The sequence below is a fragment of the Eucalyptus grandis genome, chromosome 7, assembly GCF_016545825.1.
Source record: "Eucalyptus grandis isolate ANBG69807.140 chromosome 7, ASM1654582v1, whole genome shotgun sequence".
NCBI classification, from domain to species: domain Eukaryota; kingdom Viridiplantae; phylum Streptophyta; class Magnoliopsida; order Myrtales; family Myrtaceae; genus Eucalyptus; species Eucalyptus grandis.
The window spans coordinates 37654102-37674077 of record NC_052618.1 but is presented as its reverse complement, the minus strand read 5'-3'; the positions used below and the strand labels follow the sequence as shown (position 1 = coordinate 37674077).

The 19976-nt window shown below is 37.8% G+C and overlaps 1 protein-coding gene across 1 annotated transcript; it reads left to right on the top strand.

The window, feature by feature from the left end:
- The first annotated feature begins 11846 nt into the window (after window positions 1–11846).
- On the top strand, window positions 11847–17274 carry LOC104453453 (acetylserotonin O-methyltransferase). The gene is made up of 2 exons (XM_010068012.3): window positions 11847–12845; window positions 16741–17274. The coding sequence occupies exons 1-2, from the start codon at window positions 12048–12050 to the stop codon at window positions 17038–17040; spliced, it is 1098 nt and encodes a 365-aa protein (XP_010066314.2). The 5' UTR covers window positions 11847–12047; the 3' UTR covers window positions 17041–17274.
- The last annotated feature ends 2702 nt before the right edge of the window (window positions 17275–19976 follow it).

The window sequence follows — 19976 nt, the reverse complement described above, 5'->3', positions numbered from 1 at the left end:
TTCTTCCAATGGTGTGTCGAATCAGGCTGAAGCAAAGGCTCTACTGTAATTAGGCGTCAATTTGTTTGATTCAAACCATACATGCCTGAGCATGCGTTCATCAATTGGCTGGCCATCCTCACAGATTGCAGATGATTGCATGAAGCGTCAGTGTGATGTTAAATGATGCATGTTTGCTTTGTCAATCGCAAGCAGAATCAAGAGAACTTATTTTCTGCTGTTGCTCTCTCACAAAGCAGAGCTGAGAACTTTCTTATTTATTTGTTTTACCTTGAACGGTAATAGCAGAGCAATGCAGGCTGGAGTCTTGAATTTGCCCAGGATTTTGCAGGCTGCTGGGGACAAAAGTTTGAAGTCTACTTTCTTTGAGTTGGCCAATGGAACAAAGGTGACCCATGGGGGATATCTCCCTCAGGCTAGCAAGATCATTGCCTGTGTAATCCTTTTTGGGCTTGGGACTTCTTTGGAGAGATTGTTGTTGGAAGGTGGAAGGGTAGAGGAAGCTTCCTCGAGATGTCAGGGGACTTGAGATTTGGAATTTCAAGATCATCGGTTTTTCCTGTGTGTTGGGACACTGTTGAGGCATTGCTCCTCTAGTTTCTCTTGCGAATTTTGTAGAGGCTCTGGAATTGCTTGGAGTTTGACCAGGTGTGGTGAGTTTGGTAATGTTTTGCCTGAAGAACCTTGGCTCAAATTTTTTTCACAAAAGAGCACACCATGGACCGGAGAAGTTGGCTTGGCCAGGGATGGGTGACGGCACCAAGTCATGAGACCCAGGGCAATGGGCTCCCGAGGTCACTCGACCCGAGGCAACGGACCAACGGGGTTGGGCAAGGTTGCGCGATTGCAAGCAGGGCACCAATCATTCATGACTCGTCACTAGGGTTGATTCTTGTTGAGGCTAGGCCTCATTGTTCTGGTGTTCGCGGGCTAGGTCGTGTCAAGGTCGCAAGTCTTGCCAAAGCTTCTTCCGTTGCGCGGCCTGACGCCGCGCTACCCACCACCTAAGCTCTTGATTGAGTTTTGAGGATACATGGTTTGTGTAATCGAGAAAAGAAAGATGGGAAAATTGAAACAGCAAAAATTCCCAAATGCTTAGAACTGGTTAATGCACAAAGTGTTTTGGAGAACAAAAAATGACTACAGCTTTAACCTCATCCGAGATTAATATTGCAAAATATTCTAAAGTGAACCGGTTAGACACATTTAACCAAATTTTTCGATATTTAATAACCCCTTAAAGTGGTACTGCTATTCTGAAGTTTTATTCTTAATCAGCATTCTCTTCAATTTCGCAATCTATTGTCCTCCGTGTAATCGACGTGATAATGCTTGGCTAGCATCCCCAGCTTGTCTGTCATAATTTTCCTTAAATAGATGCAAGTTTGGCCACTTTCCCATCAATTTCATAAGTTACGACATAAAACTGGCTTACACGTGACCGGTCCAACGTAAGCTTTTTTCATTTTTTTTCCTTTTCTCCCTTTTTATCCAACGGTGCACGTTGTATGCAGGACAGGTCCACAAAAATCATCTGAACCATAGAATTGATGGAAGAACGGTAATAATTCGAACAATATCAAATCAACGCAGTGGAATAAAATAATCTCTCCTCTTGTGTAAACCTAATAGGAATCGATATAGTAGAGCAAAATAAATACCAAGCACGCGAACACAAGACCATTTTTTATGTGGAAAACCTCATCGATGTGAGAATATAAAAAACCACGGGACCGGAGTCTACTCAAAATTCTTCACTATCAACAAAATTGTTCTTCTCTAGCAAATACTAGAGGTACATAGCAGCAAAGATCTCAAGAACATAATTCTTAGTAATACACATGAACTTCACAAGAGATCAAGGATAAATCTGACCAAAAATGCAAGTTTTGATCAATCAACGAAAAACCTAATGTATGGAGCTTCAAACAAAAATCAAACCGTTCAGATTCGATAAAATTGCACCATGAATATGCTGACAAAATTTCAGCTCAATCGGACCACGAATCGACCTTCCACGCCAGCTTGATGTAAATCAGATATTGCCCCAAAAGCCCAAGATTTTTACTTTCTCTTTTTCTCTTATTATTGTTTCCTTTTTTTGCGCTAACTCTTTATATAGATAATGGAAACCCTATTTCCTCATATAACTTATTATATGGGTTCAAGCCCTTTTGGGCTTGCAACTCATGGGCCTCATCCATATAGGAGTAAACCTAGCTAACAAATCTCTCCCTCACGACAATGTGGATGGATTCACCATCCCTGCTATCAATTGGCAATGTTCAAGCTTTTTTTTTGGTAGAGTCTTCGTCATCATATCAAAGCCATTATGATCCATATGAATTTTCTCAAATTCCAATAACTTTTCATCTAGAACATCCCTTATCCAATGATATCTAACATCAATATGTTTTGATCTAGAATGAAAATATGAATTCTTACCAAGATGAATTGCGCTTTGATTATCACAAAATAGCACATACCTCTTTTGCTTGAACCCAAGTTCTTCTAAGAACTTCTTCATCCATAGCATCTCTTTACTAACTTCAGTCACTGCAATAAATTCAGCTTTGGTTGTAGAAAGTATAACACACTTCTGCAATCTTGACTTCCATGACACAGCTCCACCCACAAAAGAAATCAAATAACAAGAAGTAGATTTACAAGTATCAATATCTCCTAACAAGTCGGAATCCGTGTATCCAACTAACTCAAGTTTCCCAATCTTGAGTTTCAAATTTGAAGTTCCCCGAAGATACCTCATAATCCACTTCACTGCATTCTAGTGCTCTCTACCTGGATTTGACAAATAGCGACTAACAACGCCAACTGCGTGCGCCAAGTCTGGGCGTGTACATACTATCGCATACATTAAGCTTCCTACAGCTGAAGCATTTGGAACACTTTCCATATATTTCTTTTCTTTATCAGTTGTAGGATTTTGCATCATATTTAACTTAAAGTGGGCAGCAAAAGGAATATTGACCACTTTAGCCTTGTCCATGTAAAAATTTTGAAGGATCTTCTCGATATATTTTTCTTGCAACAAAAATAACTTCTTAGCATCTCTGTCTCGGGTAATTCTAATGCCGAGAATCTACTTTGCCAAGCCCAAGTCTTTCATGGCAAAAGACTTGCTCAACTGTTTCTTCAATAACCCAATTCTTGAAGCATTTCTGTCAACAATCAGCATATCATCAACATAAAGCAAGAGAATAATAAAGTCATCATCAAAAAAATTTTGGACAAACACATAATTATCCGAGGAAGTCTTCTTATAGCCATGTTCTGTTATAACTGACGCAAACTTTTTATACCACTGCCTCGGTGCTTGTTTTAGACCATAGAGACTTTTCTTCAATTTGCACACATAATCCTCTTTCCCTTTCACTTTAAAATCCTCAAGTTGTTCCATGTATATCTCTTCCTCCAAGTCACCATGTAGAAAGGCTGTTTTAACATCTATTTGCTCAATTTCCAAATCTAGGCTAATTGCTAAGCCTAGTACCACATGGATAGAAGACATTTTCACTACCGGAGAAAATATATCATCAAAATCAATACATTTTCTCTGACCGAATCCCTTAACAACCAATCTAGCTTTGTACCATGGTTGTAAAGTATGTTTATCTTGCTTCAACCTATATACCCACTTGTTCTTCAAAGCCCTTTTTACCTTTAGGTAACTTCACAAATTCAAAAGTATGATTATCATAAAGTGACCGCATCTCATCTCGCATAGCATCGAACCAATTGCTTTTGTACTCATCTTCTATTGCTTCTGCATAGTACTCTGGTTCACCTGCATCAATCAATAATACATACTCCCATTCAGAATACCTAGTGGAAGGTCGTCGATCTCTAACGGATCTCCGAACTAGAAAATCCAGTGGAACATCTAATTGAGCCTCTAGTTCAGGAATAATATTATCTATTTCAATATGTTCAAGAATATGTGCGTTATTTGGAATATTGACTTTCTGTTGCTCTTCATCAACCTGTGTAGGAATATTTGTAAGAGAAACTTGATTCAAATCAACCAAATTATCACTAACCTATGGCGCTGAAATCATCTATGCTTTCTCAATATCCTTTATTGTTTGATCTTCCATAAACACAACGTCTCTACTTCTTACAATTTTCTTTTCAAGCGGATCATAAAATTTGTAGCCAAGCATATCCTGTCCATAACCAATAAATATGCACTGGCGTGTTTTCACATTAAGTTTAAACCTCTCATATTTGGAAATATGCACAAATGCTTTGCACCCAAAAGACACGCAAATAATCATAAGAAACTTCTTTGCATGTCCAAACTTTATTAGGAACATCAAACTCTAAAGGAACACATGGAGTAAAATTTAATACATGCACAACTGTACTTAAAGCCTCACTCCAAAAGGATCCAGGTAGCTTTGATTGTGAAAGTGAGCATCTTACCCTTTCAACTAGTGTTCTATTCATTCTCTCAGCTAAGTCATTTAACTAAGGTGTCTTGGGAGGTGTCTTTTGATGTTGAATACTTTGTTGTCTGCAATATTCATCAAAAGGTCCAATATACTTTCTCCCATTATAAGTTTTGATGCATTTCAATTTCTTTCCAGTCTGTCTCTCAACTAAGCCCTGAAATTGCTTAAAAGCATCTAACACTTGATTTTTTGTTTTCAAGGTATAAATCCAAATTTTCCTTGAAAAATCATCTATGAAGGTAACAAAATAAAGAGAGCCACCAAGTGATTTTGTTTTCATAGGACCGCAAACATCATAATGCATTAAATCCAATATACCTAACTTTCTTGAAGGAGGGGAGTTTTAAATGCAACTCTATTATGTTTTCCCTGCTAAACAATGAGCACACTTCTTTAGCGTTAAACTTTTCAATCCTGAAAGGAGCTTCTTCTTGGCCAATATTGACAAACCCTTCTCACTAATGTGACTGAGCCTCTTATACCACAATTCAGCTGCATCTTCGCTGTCTACTGCATTAATTTTATCTGTGGACAACTTTGCCTGCATAATATACAACAAAGAATATTTTTCACCTCTAGCCACAACAAGAGAACCTTTGGTGAGCTTCCATTGACCATTATTGAAGGTGCTACAATACCCCTCATCATCCAACTTGCTTGTAGAAATCAAATACAAGAGGATATCAGGTATATGTTTAACATTATTCAATACTAACCTTGTGCCATTGCTGGTTTCTAGGCACACATCACCGATGCCTACAGCTTGAGCTAGTCCATTGTTTCCCATATTCACAGATCCGAAATCACATGACCTGTATGATGTAAAGAAATCCCTACAAGACGTAGCATGAATGGATGCACCACTATCAATTACCCAACTAGTCTCATGAGATACAAAATTCACCACATCACCATAAAAAATAATGAGAAAGTCTTCTTTAAGTGCAGTAACACAATTGTCATCACTGTCATTATCACTTATTTTCTCTTTACCTTTCTCATTTTGTTTCTCCCTTTTTAACTGGCGACAAAACCTTTGAATATGTCCCTTCTGATGACACTCAACATTAGCAAATTTATTATACTTACCTCTGTTTTTGTCTCGACTTTTATCTATATTTCTCGAACTCGAGACTTACTTCTCCCCCTTTTCTCAACAACCAATGCATCAGAATGTGAAGAGGACGATCCTTGTGTCTTCCTTCTCATCTCTTCATTCAAAATACTACTCTTGGCCAAATCCATGGTAATTGTACCATCTGGGGCAAAATTAGACAAAGATGTTCAGAACGTCTCCCAGGAGTCTAGCAAAATACCAAGCAACCATAGTACTTGTATCTCATCATCAAACTTGATTCCCATCGCAGCCAACTGATTTATAATTCCTTAAAAAGAATTTAAATGATCAATCAAACGAGTACCATCATGATATCTCAGAGCCATCATCTGTTTTATAAAAAATAACTTATTATTCCCAGTCTTTCGAGCATATAACTGTTCGAGCTTATCCCATAAACTGCATGTATGTGTTTCCTCAATAATATGGTTCAAAACATTATCATTTACCAACTGCTTGATATAACCACACACTTGACGATAAAATATAGACCATTCAACATCACTTTTATTCTCCGGTTTCTCCTCAACAAATACGGGCAAATAAAAATATTTCACATATAAAAGATCTTCCATCTTCCTTTTCCAAATATGATAATTCGAACCATTCAATGTAACCATTCTACTTGTATTCATTTCCATTATTTAACACAAGGCAGAAAAATCAAGCAATAACTTAATGCTTTAATACCACTTTGATGGAAGAACGGTAATAATTCGAACAATATCGAATTAACGCAGTGGAATAAAATAATCTCCCCTCTTGTGTAAACCTAATAGAAATCGATATGGTAGAGTAAAATAAATACCAAGCACGCGAACACAAGACGATTTTTTATGTGGAAAACCTCCTTGATGTGAGGAGATAAAAAAACCACGGGACCGGAGTCCACCCGAAATTCTTCACTATCAACACAATTGTTCTTCTCTAGTAAATACTAAAGGTACATAGCAGCAAAGATCTTAAAAACATAATTCTTGGCAATACACATAAACTTCACAAGAGATCACGGATAAATCTGACCAAAAACGCAAGTTTTGATCAATCCATGAAAAACCTGATATATAGAGCTTCAAATGAAAATCAAATCATTCAAATTTGATAAAATTGCGCCACGAACATGCTGACAAAATTTCAGCTCAATCGGACCACAAATTGACCTCCGACGCCAACTTAATGTAAATCAGATATTGCCCAAAACCCCAGATTTTTGCTTTCTCTTTTCTCTTATTCTTTGTTTCCTTTTTGCGGCTAACTCTTTATATAAATAGTGAGAAACCCTATTTCCTCATATAACTTATTATATGGGTTCACTTACAACTCATTTTGGACTTGCATATAACTTATTGGGCCTCAACTCTTCCATAGGAGTGAACCCAACTAACAAGAAATTCTCCTTTAAGATTACCAGCTCACCCAAATTTGCAAAATCAAAATTTGGTGTCAAATGAGCGCTTTTGACAGAAAAAAAATCATCGTGAAACATGCCAAATCGGATGTCTCGATGCAACGCAACCCTGTCTATCTGTATCACCACAATTTTTTCCGAGCAAGTGGGCTCAAAATTGCTATGTTTGGTACGAAAATTTGTCGCTTTTTTAATTGCTACGTCATTAAGATGAAGAGAAACCCCCATCAAAGCCCCATACAAGTTGCATTATACAACAACTGCTTTCTTGGGGAGTGTCCCAAAACATAATAAACAAGGGAGACAGGAAAAAGTTAAAATTATTCTAATATTGGCAATGGGCCCCCCAAGATTACTCAACTCTAGGCGACGGGTTGTCGGGCTCATGGGACCACGGGCGACACGCCCGCTGAGGTCACCCGACCCAATTGACATCTAGCTTTCTGCGGCCCTCCCTCCGACGTCTCACTAACAATTGTAGTCTCAATCAGGCCACAAGCAAGGCGCCACCATCACTTGACTTGTTGTCGAGGTCGATTCTTATGGTGGGCAAATCTTGTTATTCTAGTTCTCGTCAGGCCTAATAGCTTCTGGGTCACGACCTTGGCTAAGCTTTTCCAACCTCGTGCAACCTCCGGTGAAAATTTTCCAGCGTCTTGCAATGACTCACGCAAACCTCTCTGATTGTACATTTCTCTCGACCCAATTGAGATTCAGCTTGATTCAGCCCTCTTTGCCGGCATCTCATCCGCCATTGAAGCTGTAGAGGCTTCGGCAAGGTCGCAGTATAGGCGGGGCACCACTGATTCGTGACTCGTCACCAGGGTCAATTCGGGTTGAGGCTAGATCTCATTGTTTTAAAGTTTGCTGGGATAGGTCGCATGGGGTTTGCAACTCTCGGCGAAGCTTTAATCTCATTTGAGATCATTTTATGCCGATATATTGATAGTTTATCAATGTAATCCTCGACGTGCTAATTCAAACTTTTTGTTATAATTATTAAAGGCTTGGATCGCGAAATATTCTAAACTGGGCCGGTTGGACACATTTAACTTAATTTTTCAAGGACACATTTAACTTAATTTTTCAACATGTAGAAAAAACCCCTAAAAGTGGTCCTGCTATTCTAAAGTTTTATTCTCAATCATGCTTTCTATTCAATATCATTATCGATTGTCCTCCATGTAATCAACGTGGTAATGCTTGCCTGGTAGACCCGTTTTGATTTGGTAAAGCTTGTCTGTCATAATTTTCCCTAATCAAATATATGTTTGGTCACTTCCACGTCAATGACTTTCTTTAAACGTTCGCAAGTTACAATATAAAACCAGTTTACATGTGACCGGTCTCACATAAGCTTTTTTTTTTTCTTTCTTTCTTTCTTTTTTTCTCCTCTTTTTTTATCCAACGGTGCACGTTGGATGCGGGGCAGGTCCACAATAATCATCTGAACCATAGAATTTCTCCTTAAGATTATCAGCTCACGCAAATGTGCAAAAATCATAGATTGGTGTCAATTGAGCGCTCTTGACAGAGAGACATCGTCGTGAATCGTCGTGAAACATGTCGAATCCGATGTCTCCATGCAACGCAGGCTTGTCTGTCTCTATCACCACAATTTTGTCCGAGCAAGTACGTGGACTTAAAATTGCTATGTTTGGTAAGAAAATTTGTCGCTTTTTTAATTGCTACGGCATGAAGATGAGGAGAACGTCATCAAAGCCTTGATACAAGCTGCATTATACGACTATTGTTTTCTTGGGGAGTGTCCCAAAACATAATAAACAAGGGAGACAGGAAAAAGTTAAAATTATTCTAATATTGGCAATGGACCCCCCAAGATTTACTCAACTCTGGGCGATGGACTGTCAGGCTCACGAGACTACAGGCAACACGCTTGCTGAGGTCACTCAGCCCAATCGAGATCTAGCTTTCTACAGCCTTCTCTCCGACGTCGCGTTAAATATTAAAGTCGCAATCTTGCAGAGGCCTGAATGAGATCGACAGCTTCAAGCAAGGCGCCACCAGCACTTGACTTGTTGCCGAGGCCAATTCTTTGTGGTCGGCAAATCTTGTTGTTCTAATTCTCGTCGAGCCAGATAGCTTCCCGGTCACAACCTTGGCTAAACTTTTCCGACGTCGTGTAACCTCCGGCGAAGATTTTCCAACATCTCGCAATGACTCACACAAACATTTCTGATTGGACATATCTCTCTCTCTCTCTCTCTCTCTCTCTCTCAGCCCTTAGTGGTTAAAACCGGTAATTTGATAGTCCAATGACAAATTCATTAAATTACTCAATTGGGAAAATTATCTAAAAAATCCTAAACATATTATATTTTTGCTAATTCAGTCCTAAACTTTTCAATTTTGCCAATTTAGTATTAAACATTTTTACTTTTATCAATTAAGTTCATTCGGCCAATTTTAAACAAAATTTGTTAACGTAACACAACCAGCACTAAAGTGGAAAATGTCAAAAAAGTTGCCTAGTGTTTTCACAGCTAAAACCTCTAGGAAAAACTACAAGCTAGATGCATTCAATCAATGGTGTGGCAAAGAGAGATCATCACTATTCAATAACGTGTACAAGAACTATAATATTTTGAATTTAGCATGAGTCTCAAGGGTTTCTTAAGATGTGATTGATTGTTATAGTACGACAAGTTTAGGTAACATCAACTTCAGCTTTGAGGTAGATCGATAACACCCCCTTGGTCCTACTAGTCTTTTTCAAATCATACATCCTCTCAAAACTCATAGAAGTACTTCCACACATTATCAGCTAGATTACCATTATCGAGCGGACTTCAATTAGAAGAAGTCTCTTCACAGAAGGCCATCAGTAGAATCAAATACAATAATAATATTGATGATGATGCATTTTCTCGGAAAACAACTTATGAGGAGGACATTTTGACTTAGAAAGCAAAAACAATCAATTAAGTGCATCCCAAATCATCAATCCATTAATTTCACCCCAAGCTACTTACCTGATCTTCCCAATTGGATCTACTAGTTGGTTTTGGTTTCATACACTCCAAGGGTGTTTTTGTTTTGTGAAAAAAAAAATTAGTAAAGTATTTTTCTAAAAATTATCGATTGTATCATTTGAAATCATTAATTAATGAAAAAAATTTAATTATTAGCAATAATTTATGTATAATCATTTTCATAGAAGATGAAATTTTTTTGTTCATTCATTATTATCATCAGTACGAGCAATCATTTTTAAAGAATTTCTTTTGCACATGATACATTTTCTATTAAACAAATGGAGTCTGACATAATATTTTCGTACAATCTTGCTTTAGTAGTTAATATACTCACGTTGTTCAAAGAATATTGAACTTTAAGAAGATGCTGGCTCACCCAAGTGTGCAAAACCAGAGATGGTTGTCGGTGGACCTATTTTGACCGAGAAATGTCGTCGTGAAACATGCCTTACCTATCTCATCACCAAAACTTTGTCCAACCAGGTGCACTCAAGACGCTGCGTTTGGTACGAAAAATTGTTTTTTCTTATTTAAGAAATAATAACACAAATGATTTTTCAATTTAGACTAAATTTCTTAAATTTTTAATTTATTCAATATAATATTTGAGCTTTAACTCATTACATAATGCAGCAATACATATCATCAGAATATTTAATGGTATATTTCTATTATTTCAAGTTTATGGATAATATTAAATATTTTAATATATTTTAGAGATTAAATTGAACATGTATCAGAAATTCATAAATCATATTAAATAATTTAAAAGTTTGGAGATCATATTATTTATTGGATTGGAACCACAATTTAGGAATCCATATAAAATAAATTAAAATTTTAGGAGTCACAATGTGCATTAGATTAAAACTCAAGGACGGTCTGTCTTATTGTCCGGTTTTAGAAGTTGCTATGGCTTGAAGATGAAGAGAAACGCAATCAAGCCTGCGATAAAACGGTGGTTTTCCTATGAAGGCTCCAAAAAGGTTAGAAATGATTGAAAGGCGACAGACCTTGATGCTGCAGGGTGCCCATCAACTCTTCATGTATGTTCATCTAATCTATCCAACCCTGTACAGTTGTACTTGTCCCCAAAAATTTCATGACATTTTAAATGAATATCATTTTGCATTTTAATATATCATAAAATTATTTCGTCTGAACTCTGAAATATAAAATTCGAAAATATTAATAGGAGTGAGGGAAGAAAATTTTTTCCTTCAATTGAAGAATAAGGAGTGCAGATACCAACACGTTAAAATAAGGAATACATTCAAGTTAAGTATCGTATTATTGGATCACAATTGAAAGTCCCTATCGAAAACTTGCTTCCTATTGATTAGATATATACTTCACACAGCACGTCTAATCAATATCTCTTGATTCTAGACATTGTGCGAAGATCACCAAAAGTTTGGTGGTATTTTAAATGAAGATCACCTTAATATATCAAGAAATTTACCTGCAAAAACCATAGCATATGGAGATTTGGACTTGGTCCAACATCAGAAGTTTCCAAGGGCGTCTTCAAACCGGATAGGACGTCGAGCTAGATTCTCTAAGCAATGCGCAGTTGAACTCGTTTAAACCGCAAAGAAACGACTGAAAAGATCTGTCCAAATGACACATTTAATTATGTAATATAATTTAATCATCATTACAAGGATATTCGACAGAATTAAATTAATCATATGAAAGAAACAAAGAAATACGTGTCATGGAAAAATTTATTCCATCCCATCGCCCCATCTTTAAATAAGCCAGCCTACCCCATATTTTTCTTTATGTGAAGCATCACTTTTGAAACTCAAGCACTTCGTCGTGAAAATTATGAGACATTATGAAGTGATTGTCCAATCTCGTTCTAGATGTTATGTAAAATGCATTTAAAACTAAACTATTATATATTTGGTATACTTATCAAGTGCCTGAAGTATATGTGCGGTTCTCCTCGTGCTTGCTAATTCCAGTAGCAAGTTGAGTTTCCATCGGCAAGCTTCATCAAACAAACCCACAGAGAGAGAGAGAGAGAGAGAGAGAGAGAGAGAGAGAGAATGACACTCGAAAAACCAGCAGCAGAACCAAAATCAACAGCGCAAGCCCCCGGCGACGAGGACAATGAAGAAGCAAGAGCCGGGTTGGACATCTGGAAGTACGTCTTCGGCTTCACTGAGATGGCGGTGGTGAAGTGCGCCATTGATCTTGGCATTGCCGACGCCATGGAGAGCCACCCGGAGCCCTCCATCTCTCTGTCCCGGCTCTCCTCCGAGCTCGGCTGCTGCCCCTCCTCCCTCCGCCGCATCCTCCGCTTCCTCGTCCACCGCAGGATCTTCAGGCAACACCCTGACACCGACACCTACTCACAGACCCCGCTCTCTCGCCGCCTCCTGACCAGAGGAGAGAACTCAATGGCCGCTTTCATTCGGCTGGAGACCACCCCCGTGATGCTCGCCCCATGGCTCAACCTGAGCTCTCACGTGTCTGCAGCAGCTGCCACAGCTCCTCCGCCTTTTGTGGCGGTGCACGGCGACGACGTTTGGGTATACTCAGCAGCGAATCCCGGGCACAGCAGGCTCATTGACGAGGCCATGGCATGCGACGCAAGAGTGGCGGTGCCAGCACTCGCCGAGGATTGCCCGGAGGTGTTCGAAGGTGTCCTGACCATGGTGGACGTGGGAGGAGGGAACGGGACCACCCTGAGGTTGCTGAGGAAGGCATTTCCGTGGATCAGAGGGATAAATTTCGACCTCCCTCACGTCGTCTCCGGGGCCTCACCGCCATGCGAGGGGGTGGAGCATGTCGGAGGAGACATGTTTGAGGGCGTTCCAAAGGCCGACGCTGTTTTCCTCAAGGTTAGTGCCTTTTTTAACTTCTTGTTTCACCCTTTTTGGCAACGTGTGTATGTCAAAAGTTCATCTATAAACTAACCCGCTAACGACTGGGATTCGCCCTAGTGGCCACTCTTCCAACATGGAAGGGGGATGTGAGGGGTTCAAATCCCCACATTTTCAGGAGGGATGGGGTGGGGACGCGTAAGTTTCAGGGGTGAGTTTCGACTCCCACACCCTGCAAGAGGCAGAGCAAAAGTCTGAGAGTGAGTGTAGAGTATGAATAGAGTAGAAAAGAGATCGAAAAAAAAAAAAAAAACTAACCCGGCTAAGTACAGTTTTTTTTTTAAGTACATTTTTAGGTGAACCCAAAAGAGAGAGAGAAGTTTCAGTTTTAACCCAAATATATATATATATATATATATATATATATATATATTACGGTTTTAGCTATCTAAATTTTTATTTTATTTATTCAATTAGGTCCTCAAACTTTCTATATTTGTGCAATACGATCCTTTAAATTATATTTTGTCCATTTAAACCTTCTAATATTCTCGATTAGTTTCCACATCCTTTAGTCAATCACGAACCATCCAAATAATTAATTACATAGCAATCTGATATGGTAGCGCAAAAAAGAAAGTTATGCTAATGTTGCGCCAAACTAGAAGAAGACAAGCGGGGAAAATAAAGATAAAAAGAAATCCTAACTTGATTGTGTAATTTTTTTTTTTTTTTGTCAGTCCTACTCTATGCCTACTCTACACTCACTCTCAGACTTTTGCCATGCCTCTTGCAGGGCGTGGGAGTCGAAACCCACTCTTGAAACTTACTCATCCCCACCTCATCCCCCCGAGAAGGTGGAGATTTGAACCCCTCACCTCTCCCTTCCATGTTGGAAGGGTAACCATTGGGGCGAATCTCAGTGGTTACTTGACTGTGTAAGTTACATGGGCTAAAAAATAACACTAACTGCACAATATAAAAGTTTAAGGATTTGATTGTACGAAAAAAAAAAAAGAAAAAAAGAAAAACCAAGTAGCATCAATTTTTGTTGTCAAGAAATTCCATGGCTTTTTTCGTTAAGTATTATTATCTGGTGAGTCCAGGTTTGTCTAATTCTTTTATGGCAGCACTATATCCATCCTATTTTGACTAAGATACTCTTTTTTTTTTCAATCAATTGACCAAAAAACCCTTCTCTCTCTTCAATTTATTGTTTCTTTTTTCCTATCAACCTAATTAACAAAATTTTCTTTTTCTAGTAGCTATCATTTCTTGTCAGTTTCATTATATAAATGTCAAATTACACCTAACAACATATTATCTTATCATACATCCTGTTATCATTTTGCTTAGAGAATGTTGTTAATTTTAATTTATGTTCTCAAATTTCTAATCACAAAAGTTACATACAAAGTTAGAAATTTCTAATTACAATGGCTTATGAAGACACAATTAATTGCCTTTTTTTAATCAAATTGTTTGAGGGAAACTTTATTTCAAAGTTGAAAACTAAATTCAATCTTATTATCTAGCCAATTTTTAGCCTTGTTGGTGTTTCTCCTGATAAACTTTGTAGGTTTCTAACATTAAACATTGCTGATTTGTGCTTTCTTTTGAGCTTTTCACATTTTAATATAAAAGATGAGGGTTGAAAACTTACTTACACGTTCACTTTCAAACTTACGTCATATTTTTTTTAGAAGAAAATTTTTAAACACATTTTAAAGTTTTGATCCACTTGCTATGAAATTAAATTTACAATTCGATAGTAATTACTTTCTTCATAGTAGTAGTAGAATAGCAAGAAGTTTCCTCCTTTTTTTTTTTTTTTTTGCATTTATGCGCTCATCTTTTGTTAATATTTAGATATGACTTAAATATAAATACGATCGACATTTGATCATGCTCCTAGCAAATTTTCCTTTTTCCATATTCTGATCACTTTCTCTTTTCCAATTTTTATCCATTTTTATCAAGATTGGATAGATAATTTAATTTAATTTAATTTTTTCGACTTTGAAATATAATTTTACTCACACTATTTGATAATAAAAAAAAAGGTAATTAACTATATGTTCATAACCTATCATAAATAGAAATTTCTTGTGATTAAAAAATGAGACCATAAATTAAAATTGAAAATATTCTCTAGGTAAAGCGAATATCTTATTAGGTGTAATGAAATATTTGTACTGTGAAAACTGGTGAGAGATGATAGAAATAAAGGCAATTTTGCAAGTTAGCTTGATAATATATATATTAGAGCCACCGGGGGGAAGAGAGAGAGAGAGAGAGAGAGAGAGAGAGAGAGAAGACTCGGGTAGGTTAACTAGAAAAATGAGTGTCTTAGTCAAAATAGGGGTCAAAATAGCATTGTTTTTTCTAAACCAAATTTTAAATATTAGATTAAATGGTTGCAACTTGGGTTTGATAACTCCTACTACGGTCATTTTTAAGTTAGTGTTAATTGCTCTGTGCGAAATGGTGGGTCATCAAGTACACACCAAGCATATTGAAAGACTACTTCATTAATAGATTTATAGCATGATATAATACATTTGCATGTGGGTAATAGAAACAAGTGGGCTATACAATTATATATCTGATTACTAATGGCGGACTTTTGGGGGTATAAACGGGCCGGAATTTTACAGCAGACGTGGCCCCCAAAAAAATTTTGGGCCCAAAGGTTTCGGCCTTGTTCGACTTGGGTCAGGCTAGGCCTGAAATTATATATCAATTTTTCCACATTAAATAAAATAATTAGTTCTCCATCTTCATTTTCACCTCTAGCAACAGCCAACTATTAAAAACAGTACTTTTCTGGCAAAAAGGACAAGAATTGTTAAGAAAGTAGTTGCGAAGGCCACGCAACGTACATTGTACATACTTTTAAAGGGTGTCTTTTATTATGTTGGTGATGATCGGTTGGCTTTTTTAAACTTGAAATGCATTTTCATTAACATTTCTTTCACCCAATTCAACGGTTGATCTTAGAAACCCCCACATGCATCGATTATCTTTATGGTAACAAGTGAACATCCAATTGAGATTTTGTACATCTCTTATTAGTTATTGCCAAACTAAATGTATCATCAAACAAAAGTTGTGCACTGACAATGTTTAATCTTCTACTAAGAGAATTCATTGTGTGATTGATTTGCAAGATTGAATTTATACGAAATCATTGATATCACGTTCACACAAAATCAATGGGGGTTTATTATACTAATGGATCATCTTCAAACACACCGCTATCTACCTTTCTACCTTTTTCTTTCAAACTATATTTTTCTTCATCCCTAAATGGAAAAAAATTATCTCAACCCTACCCTTGAAAGATGAGTTACAAATTGTGGGGTATGTATAGGAAAAGAGAAAATGACACAAATAATCCCAAAACTTTGACTAATATGCAATGTAGTCCTTGAATTTTTAATTTACTTAACGTGGTTGTTAGATTTTAGCCCAATGCATAACGTCATCTTTAAACTTTTAATTGATTCAATATGGTCCTTCAACTTTTTATACATATTCAATTTAGTTCTTAAATTATATGAAAATGCTCAATGTTGCCTTTAGACTTGAATTAATTGAAGAATAATATTAGATATTTTCATATAGTTTAGAGATTACATTGTGGTATTTACTAATAGTTTAGGGACCATACTAAACAAATTTAAAAGTTCAAAAGTGATATTACATATTGAACCAAAGTTCAGAAATGTAATTATTCTTTTTGGAAAATTTCCTCCACCTAAGAATGGAGGTAAAAGTGACTTTGTTTTGTTCTTTTATCCCCCCCGTGATTCTAGCCCTATTAATTCCAAGATAATCTCTGCACACACATGCATGTGGTCGGCTTTTCAGGGGTTATTAATAGAGGCTAGCTTCTTTTGAACATGTATAGTGGGTTCTTCACGATTGGTCGGACAGCAAGTGCGTGCAAATCCTGAAGAACTGCAAAGAAGCCATCTCGGGGAGCAAATCAGGGAAGGTGATAATCATGGAAGCCGTGATCGGCAAAGAGGAAGACGACAAGTTGACTGACGTGAGGCTAACCCTTGACATGGTGATGATGGCTCACACTGGTGGAGGCAAAGAGAGGACTGAGAAGGAGTGGGCTCACGTGCTTTGCCAAGCTGGGTTCACCAAGTACACGATCAAGCCCATACGCGCCATCCAATCCGTCATCGAGGCATTTCCTTAAAAAGTAAATAGGGAAATAACTTGGCTGTTTATCTTTATAGTTTAGTGTACTAGGGTGTTATTTATATCCTCGATGTGCTTGTTAATTTAGGACTCTCTGAACGATCAACGTAGTTGTTCGTTCTTTCTTTGTCATCTTGGCATCTTGTCGATGTTGAAACGTCGAATGATCACATACAATCATTCACGAATCATGTTTTCTGTTGTGGAGAAGGCATTTGACTTTTTGTTCCAATTCCCTGTTCTATAGTGTTTGAATATTTCTACTCAGCACTTGTTTCCTCTTAGCAGGAGATCTCTAACGTGGGAGTATAACGAAGAGGACCTACATCATATTAGCAAATTATTGTCATCTCATTTCAGAAAGAGATGGCTGTGTGTAAAGAGAGGCAAGTTCCGTAGAAGGCAGTAAAAGTACCATGCATAAAGCAAATCAAAATGGTAGTATTTCTCTTAAAACGATTCATGAGGATATGGACATGTTAGATGAGAAAGCAGACCATCTTCCTTGTACTAATATGACTCAGAAGTGTGCTATTAGTTATATGCCCTAAAGCAATTATGTAATAATTACATGTTAAGGATTATTTAATGGCAAATAAATATTCATTCATTTTCTCATGAATAAGTTCATAAAATCAGTTAGGACTAAACATATTCTTGAGGGATTAAGAATATGTGTGACAGTCAATAGGTTTACAATTATGTCGAATCTTTAAATAGTTCCTATTCGATGGATCATTAAGAGGATATTGATGATCCTATTGAAACTTGTGTGTTCTAAACTTGTGTTGCCAAAGCTGACGGGTTCATTATGTTTTTAAAATATTTCACATAGTTTAAATAGTCATAATATATTACTAGATGTCACTCATAGTTTGTAAGAATGGGAGATTGATTCGAACCATCGGTTGTCTTGATTGTGCTAATGAGTTAGTACAGATCCTACTGCTAGCTCAATGATGAACCTAGAGATGTCACATACCATAACTAATTAGAATGACGTTTGAACGAGAGAGAGAATATTGCAAATATATTTGCAAGTTGAGCCAATCAGATTGAGTCGGGTTAAAATAAAAGAACTGAAAAATGGGCATTAGACTTTACAAAGTCTAAAGTGGGTTTCAAACTTTACGGCCGAATCAAGGATTTGAAGCATGTGCAGATTCAATGACCGAATTAATAATATGAAGTGAGTTTAGAATTAATAGATGCATTAATGATCCGAAGTGAGTTCAGAATCAATGGCATCATTAATGATTTGAAGTGAGTTCGGAATCAATCGTCAATTTAATTATTTGAAGCATTTTTAGAATTAATAGCTAAATTAAATATTTGAAATGGTTTCGAATGTAACAGTGAAATTAATGGTTTGAAATGGATATGGACAGTTTAATGATCTAAAACGATTTCGCATTTAGATGACCAATTAATACTTTGAAACAGTTCCAAATGTAATGGTCAAATTAAATATTTGTAACAATTACAAAGCCAATACTCAATAAAGACTTGTAATGATTACAAATAAGGGCGCTTTGGCAACGATTCTGTTCTTGGGAACCGATTTCGACAAGAAATGATTATTTTTATTCTTTCCCTGAACCGATTCGAGTAAAAGAACGTGTTTGGTAACTGTCTAAAATTTTTTATTCTGGAATAGAATTGCGTTTGATAACGTGTCCATTGATTCTGTTCCAAATTATTTTTTTTATTTTTAAATAATTTTTCTACTTTTTTTCTTTTTTTCTTTTTTTACCTTTTTCCTTTTTTTCCTTTTCTTTTTCCTTTTTATCATGTTTTTCTTTTCTTCTTGTGGCCGGTCGCCGGACCGGCGACCGGCCGAACGAGGGTCGGCGACCTCACCGGAGCGTCGCCGCCGGCAGCCTCGCCAGTTGCCGCGGCGACGCTCGCCTAGCCCCCCGAGGCTCGGCCTCGCTAGATCCGGCGAGGCCGAGCGTCGCCGATGGACGTGCGAGCCTCGCCGGGCCGGGCGAGGCTCGCCGGGCCGGGCGAGGCCGCTTGGCCACCGGTCGCTAGGCGAGCCCGGCCGGTGGCTAGGCGGGCCTCGCCTCGCCGGTGGACAGGCTAGGCGAGCTCGGCCGGTGGCCAGGCGGGCCTCGCCCAGCCCCGGCGAGGCTCGCCAGTGGCTGGGCGAGCCTCCGGCGAGCTCGCCGGACCTCGCCAGTGGCTGGGTGAGCCTCCGGCGAGCTCGCCGGACCGGCGGCCGGCGACCGGTGGTGGTGAGCGGCGGCGGACGGCGGCGGGCGACGGTCGCGTGATGGCGGAAGGAAAGAAGAAGAGTTTTATTGTGTTGATTCTTTTTTGATTCTCGGACGTAGAATCAACTTTTTTTTTTATTCTCAAATCTACTCCAAAACTGATTCGGGAACAAATTTGTTTCCGAGAACAAAATTTTTACCAAACGCAATTCTCGTCCCAAACTGATTCCGGGAACAAAAAATCAGAATTAATCACTGTTTGGAGTGTTGCCAAACAGGGCCTAAATGTCTAGAATAATGCTTTGTAACAATTACAGAGTTAATGCCCTAATTAGTTCGTCATAAGTTATGGTTGAATTAATTCTAAAAGGGTTTTAGAGTTAATGAGCCAATTTAAATGTGATCTACATTGGCTACAAAACGGTAATACAAAGTGCATATCACAGAATGATCGATGATCAATAATAGACAATTAAGAGTGTTGATAGTGATCAACTAAATCATTCACTCACGAGAGTAGTTGTGAAATCTCTCAATTTCTCTCTTCTATTCAACATGAAATTGGTGATGTGTTTGAATTAGAGACCCAACACTTGTGGGGCTGGATCTAAAGAATGTCAAAACCTACGTTACGAAGAGATTAGACGTTCTACATTTGAAGAACATTAGAACTAGTATTACCAGAAGGGTAAAATATCAAGAACATCAGAACCGATGT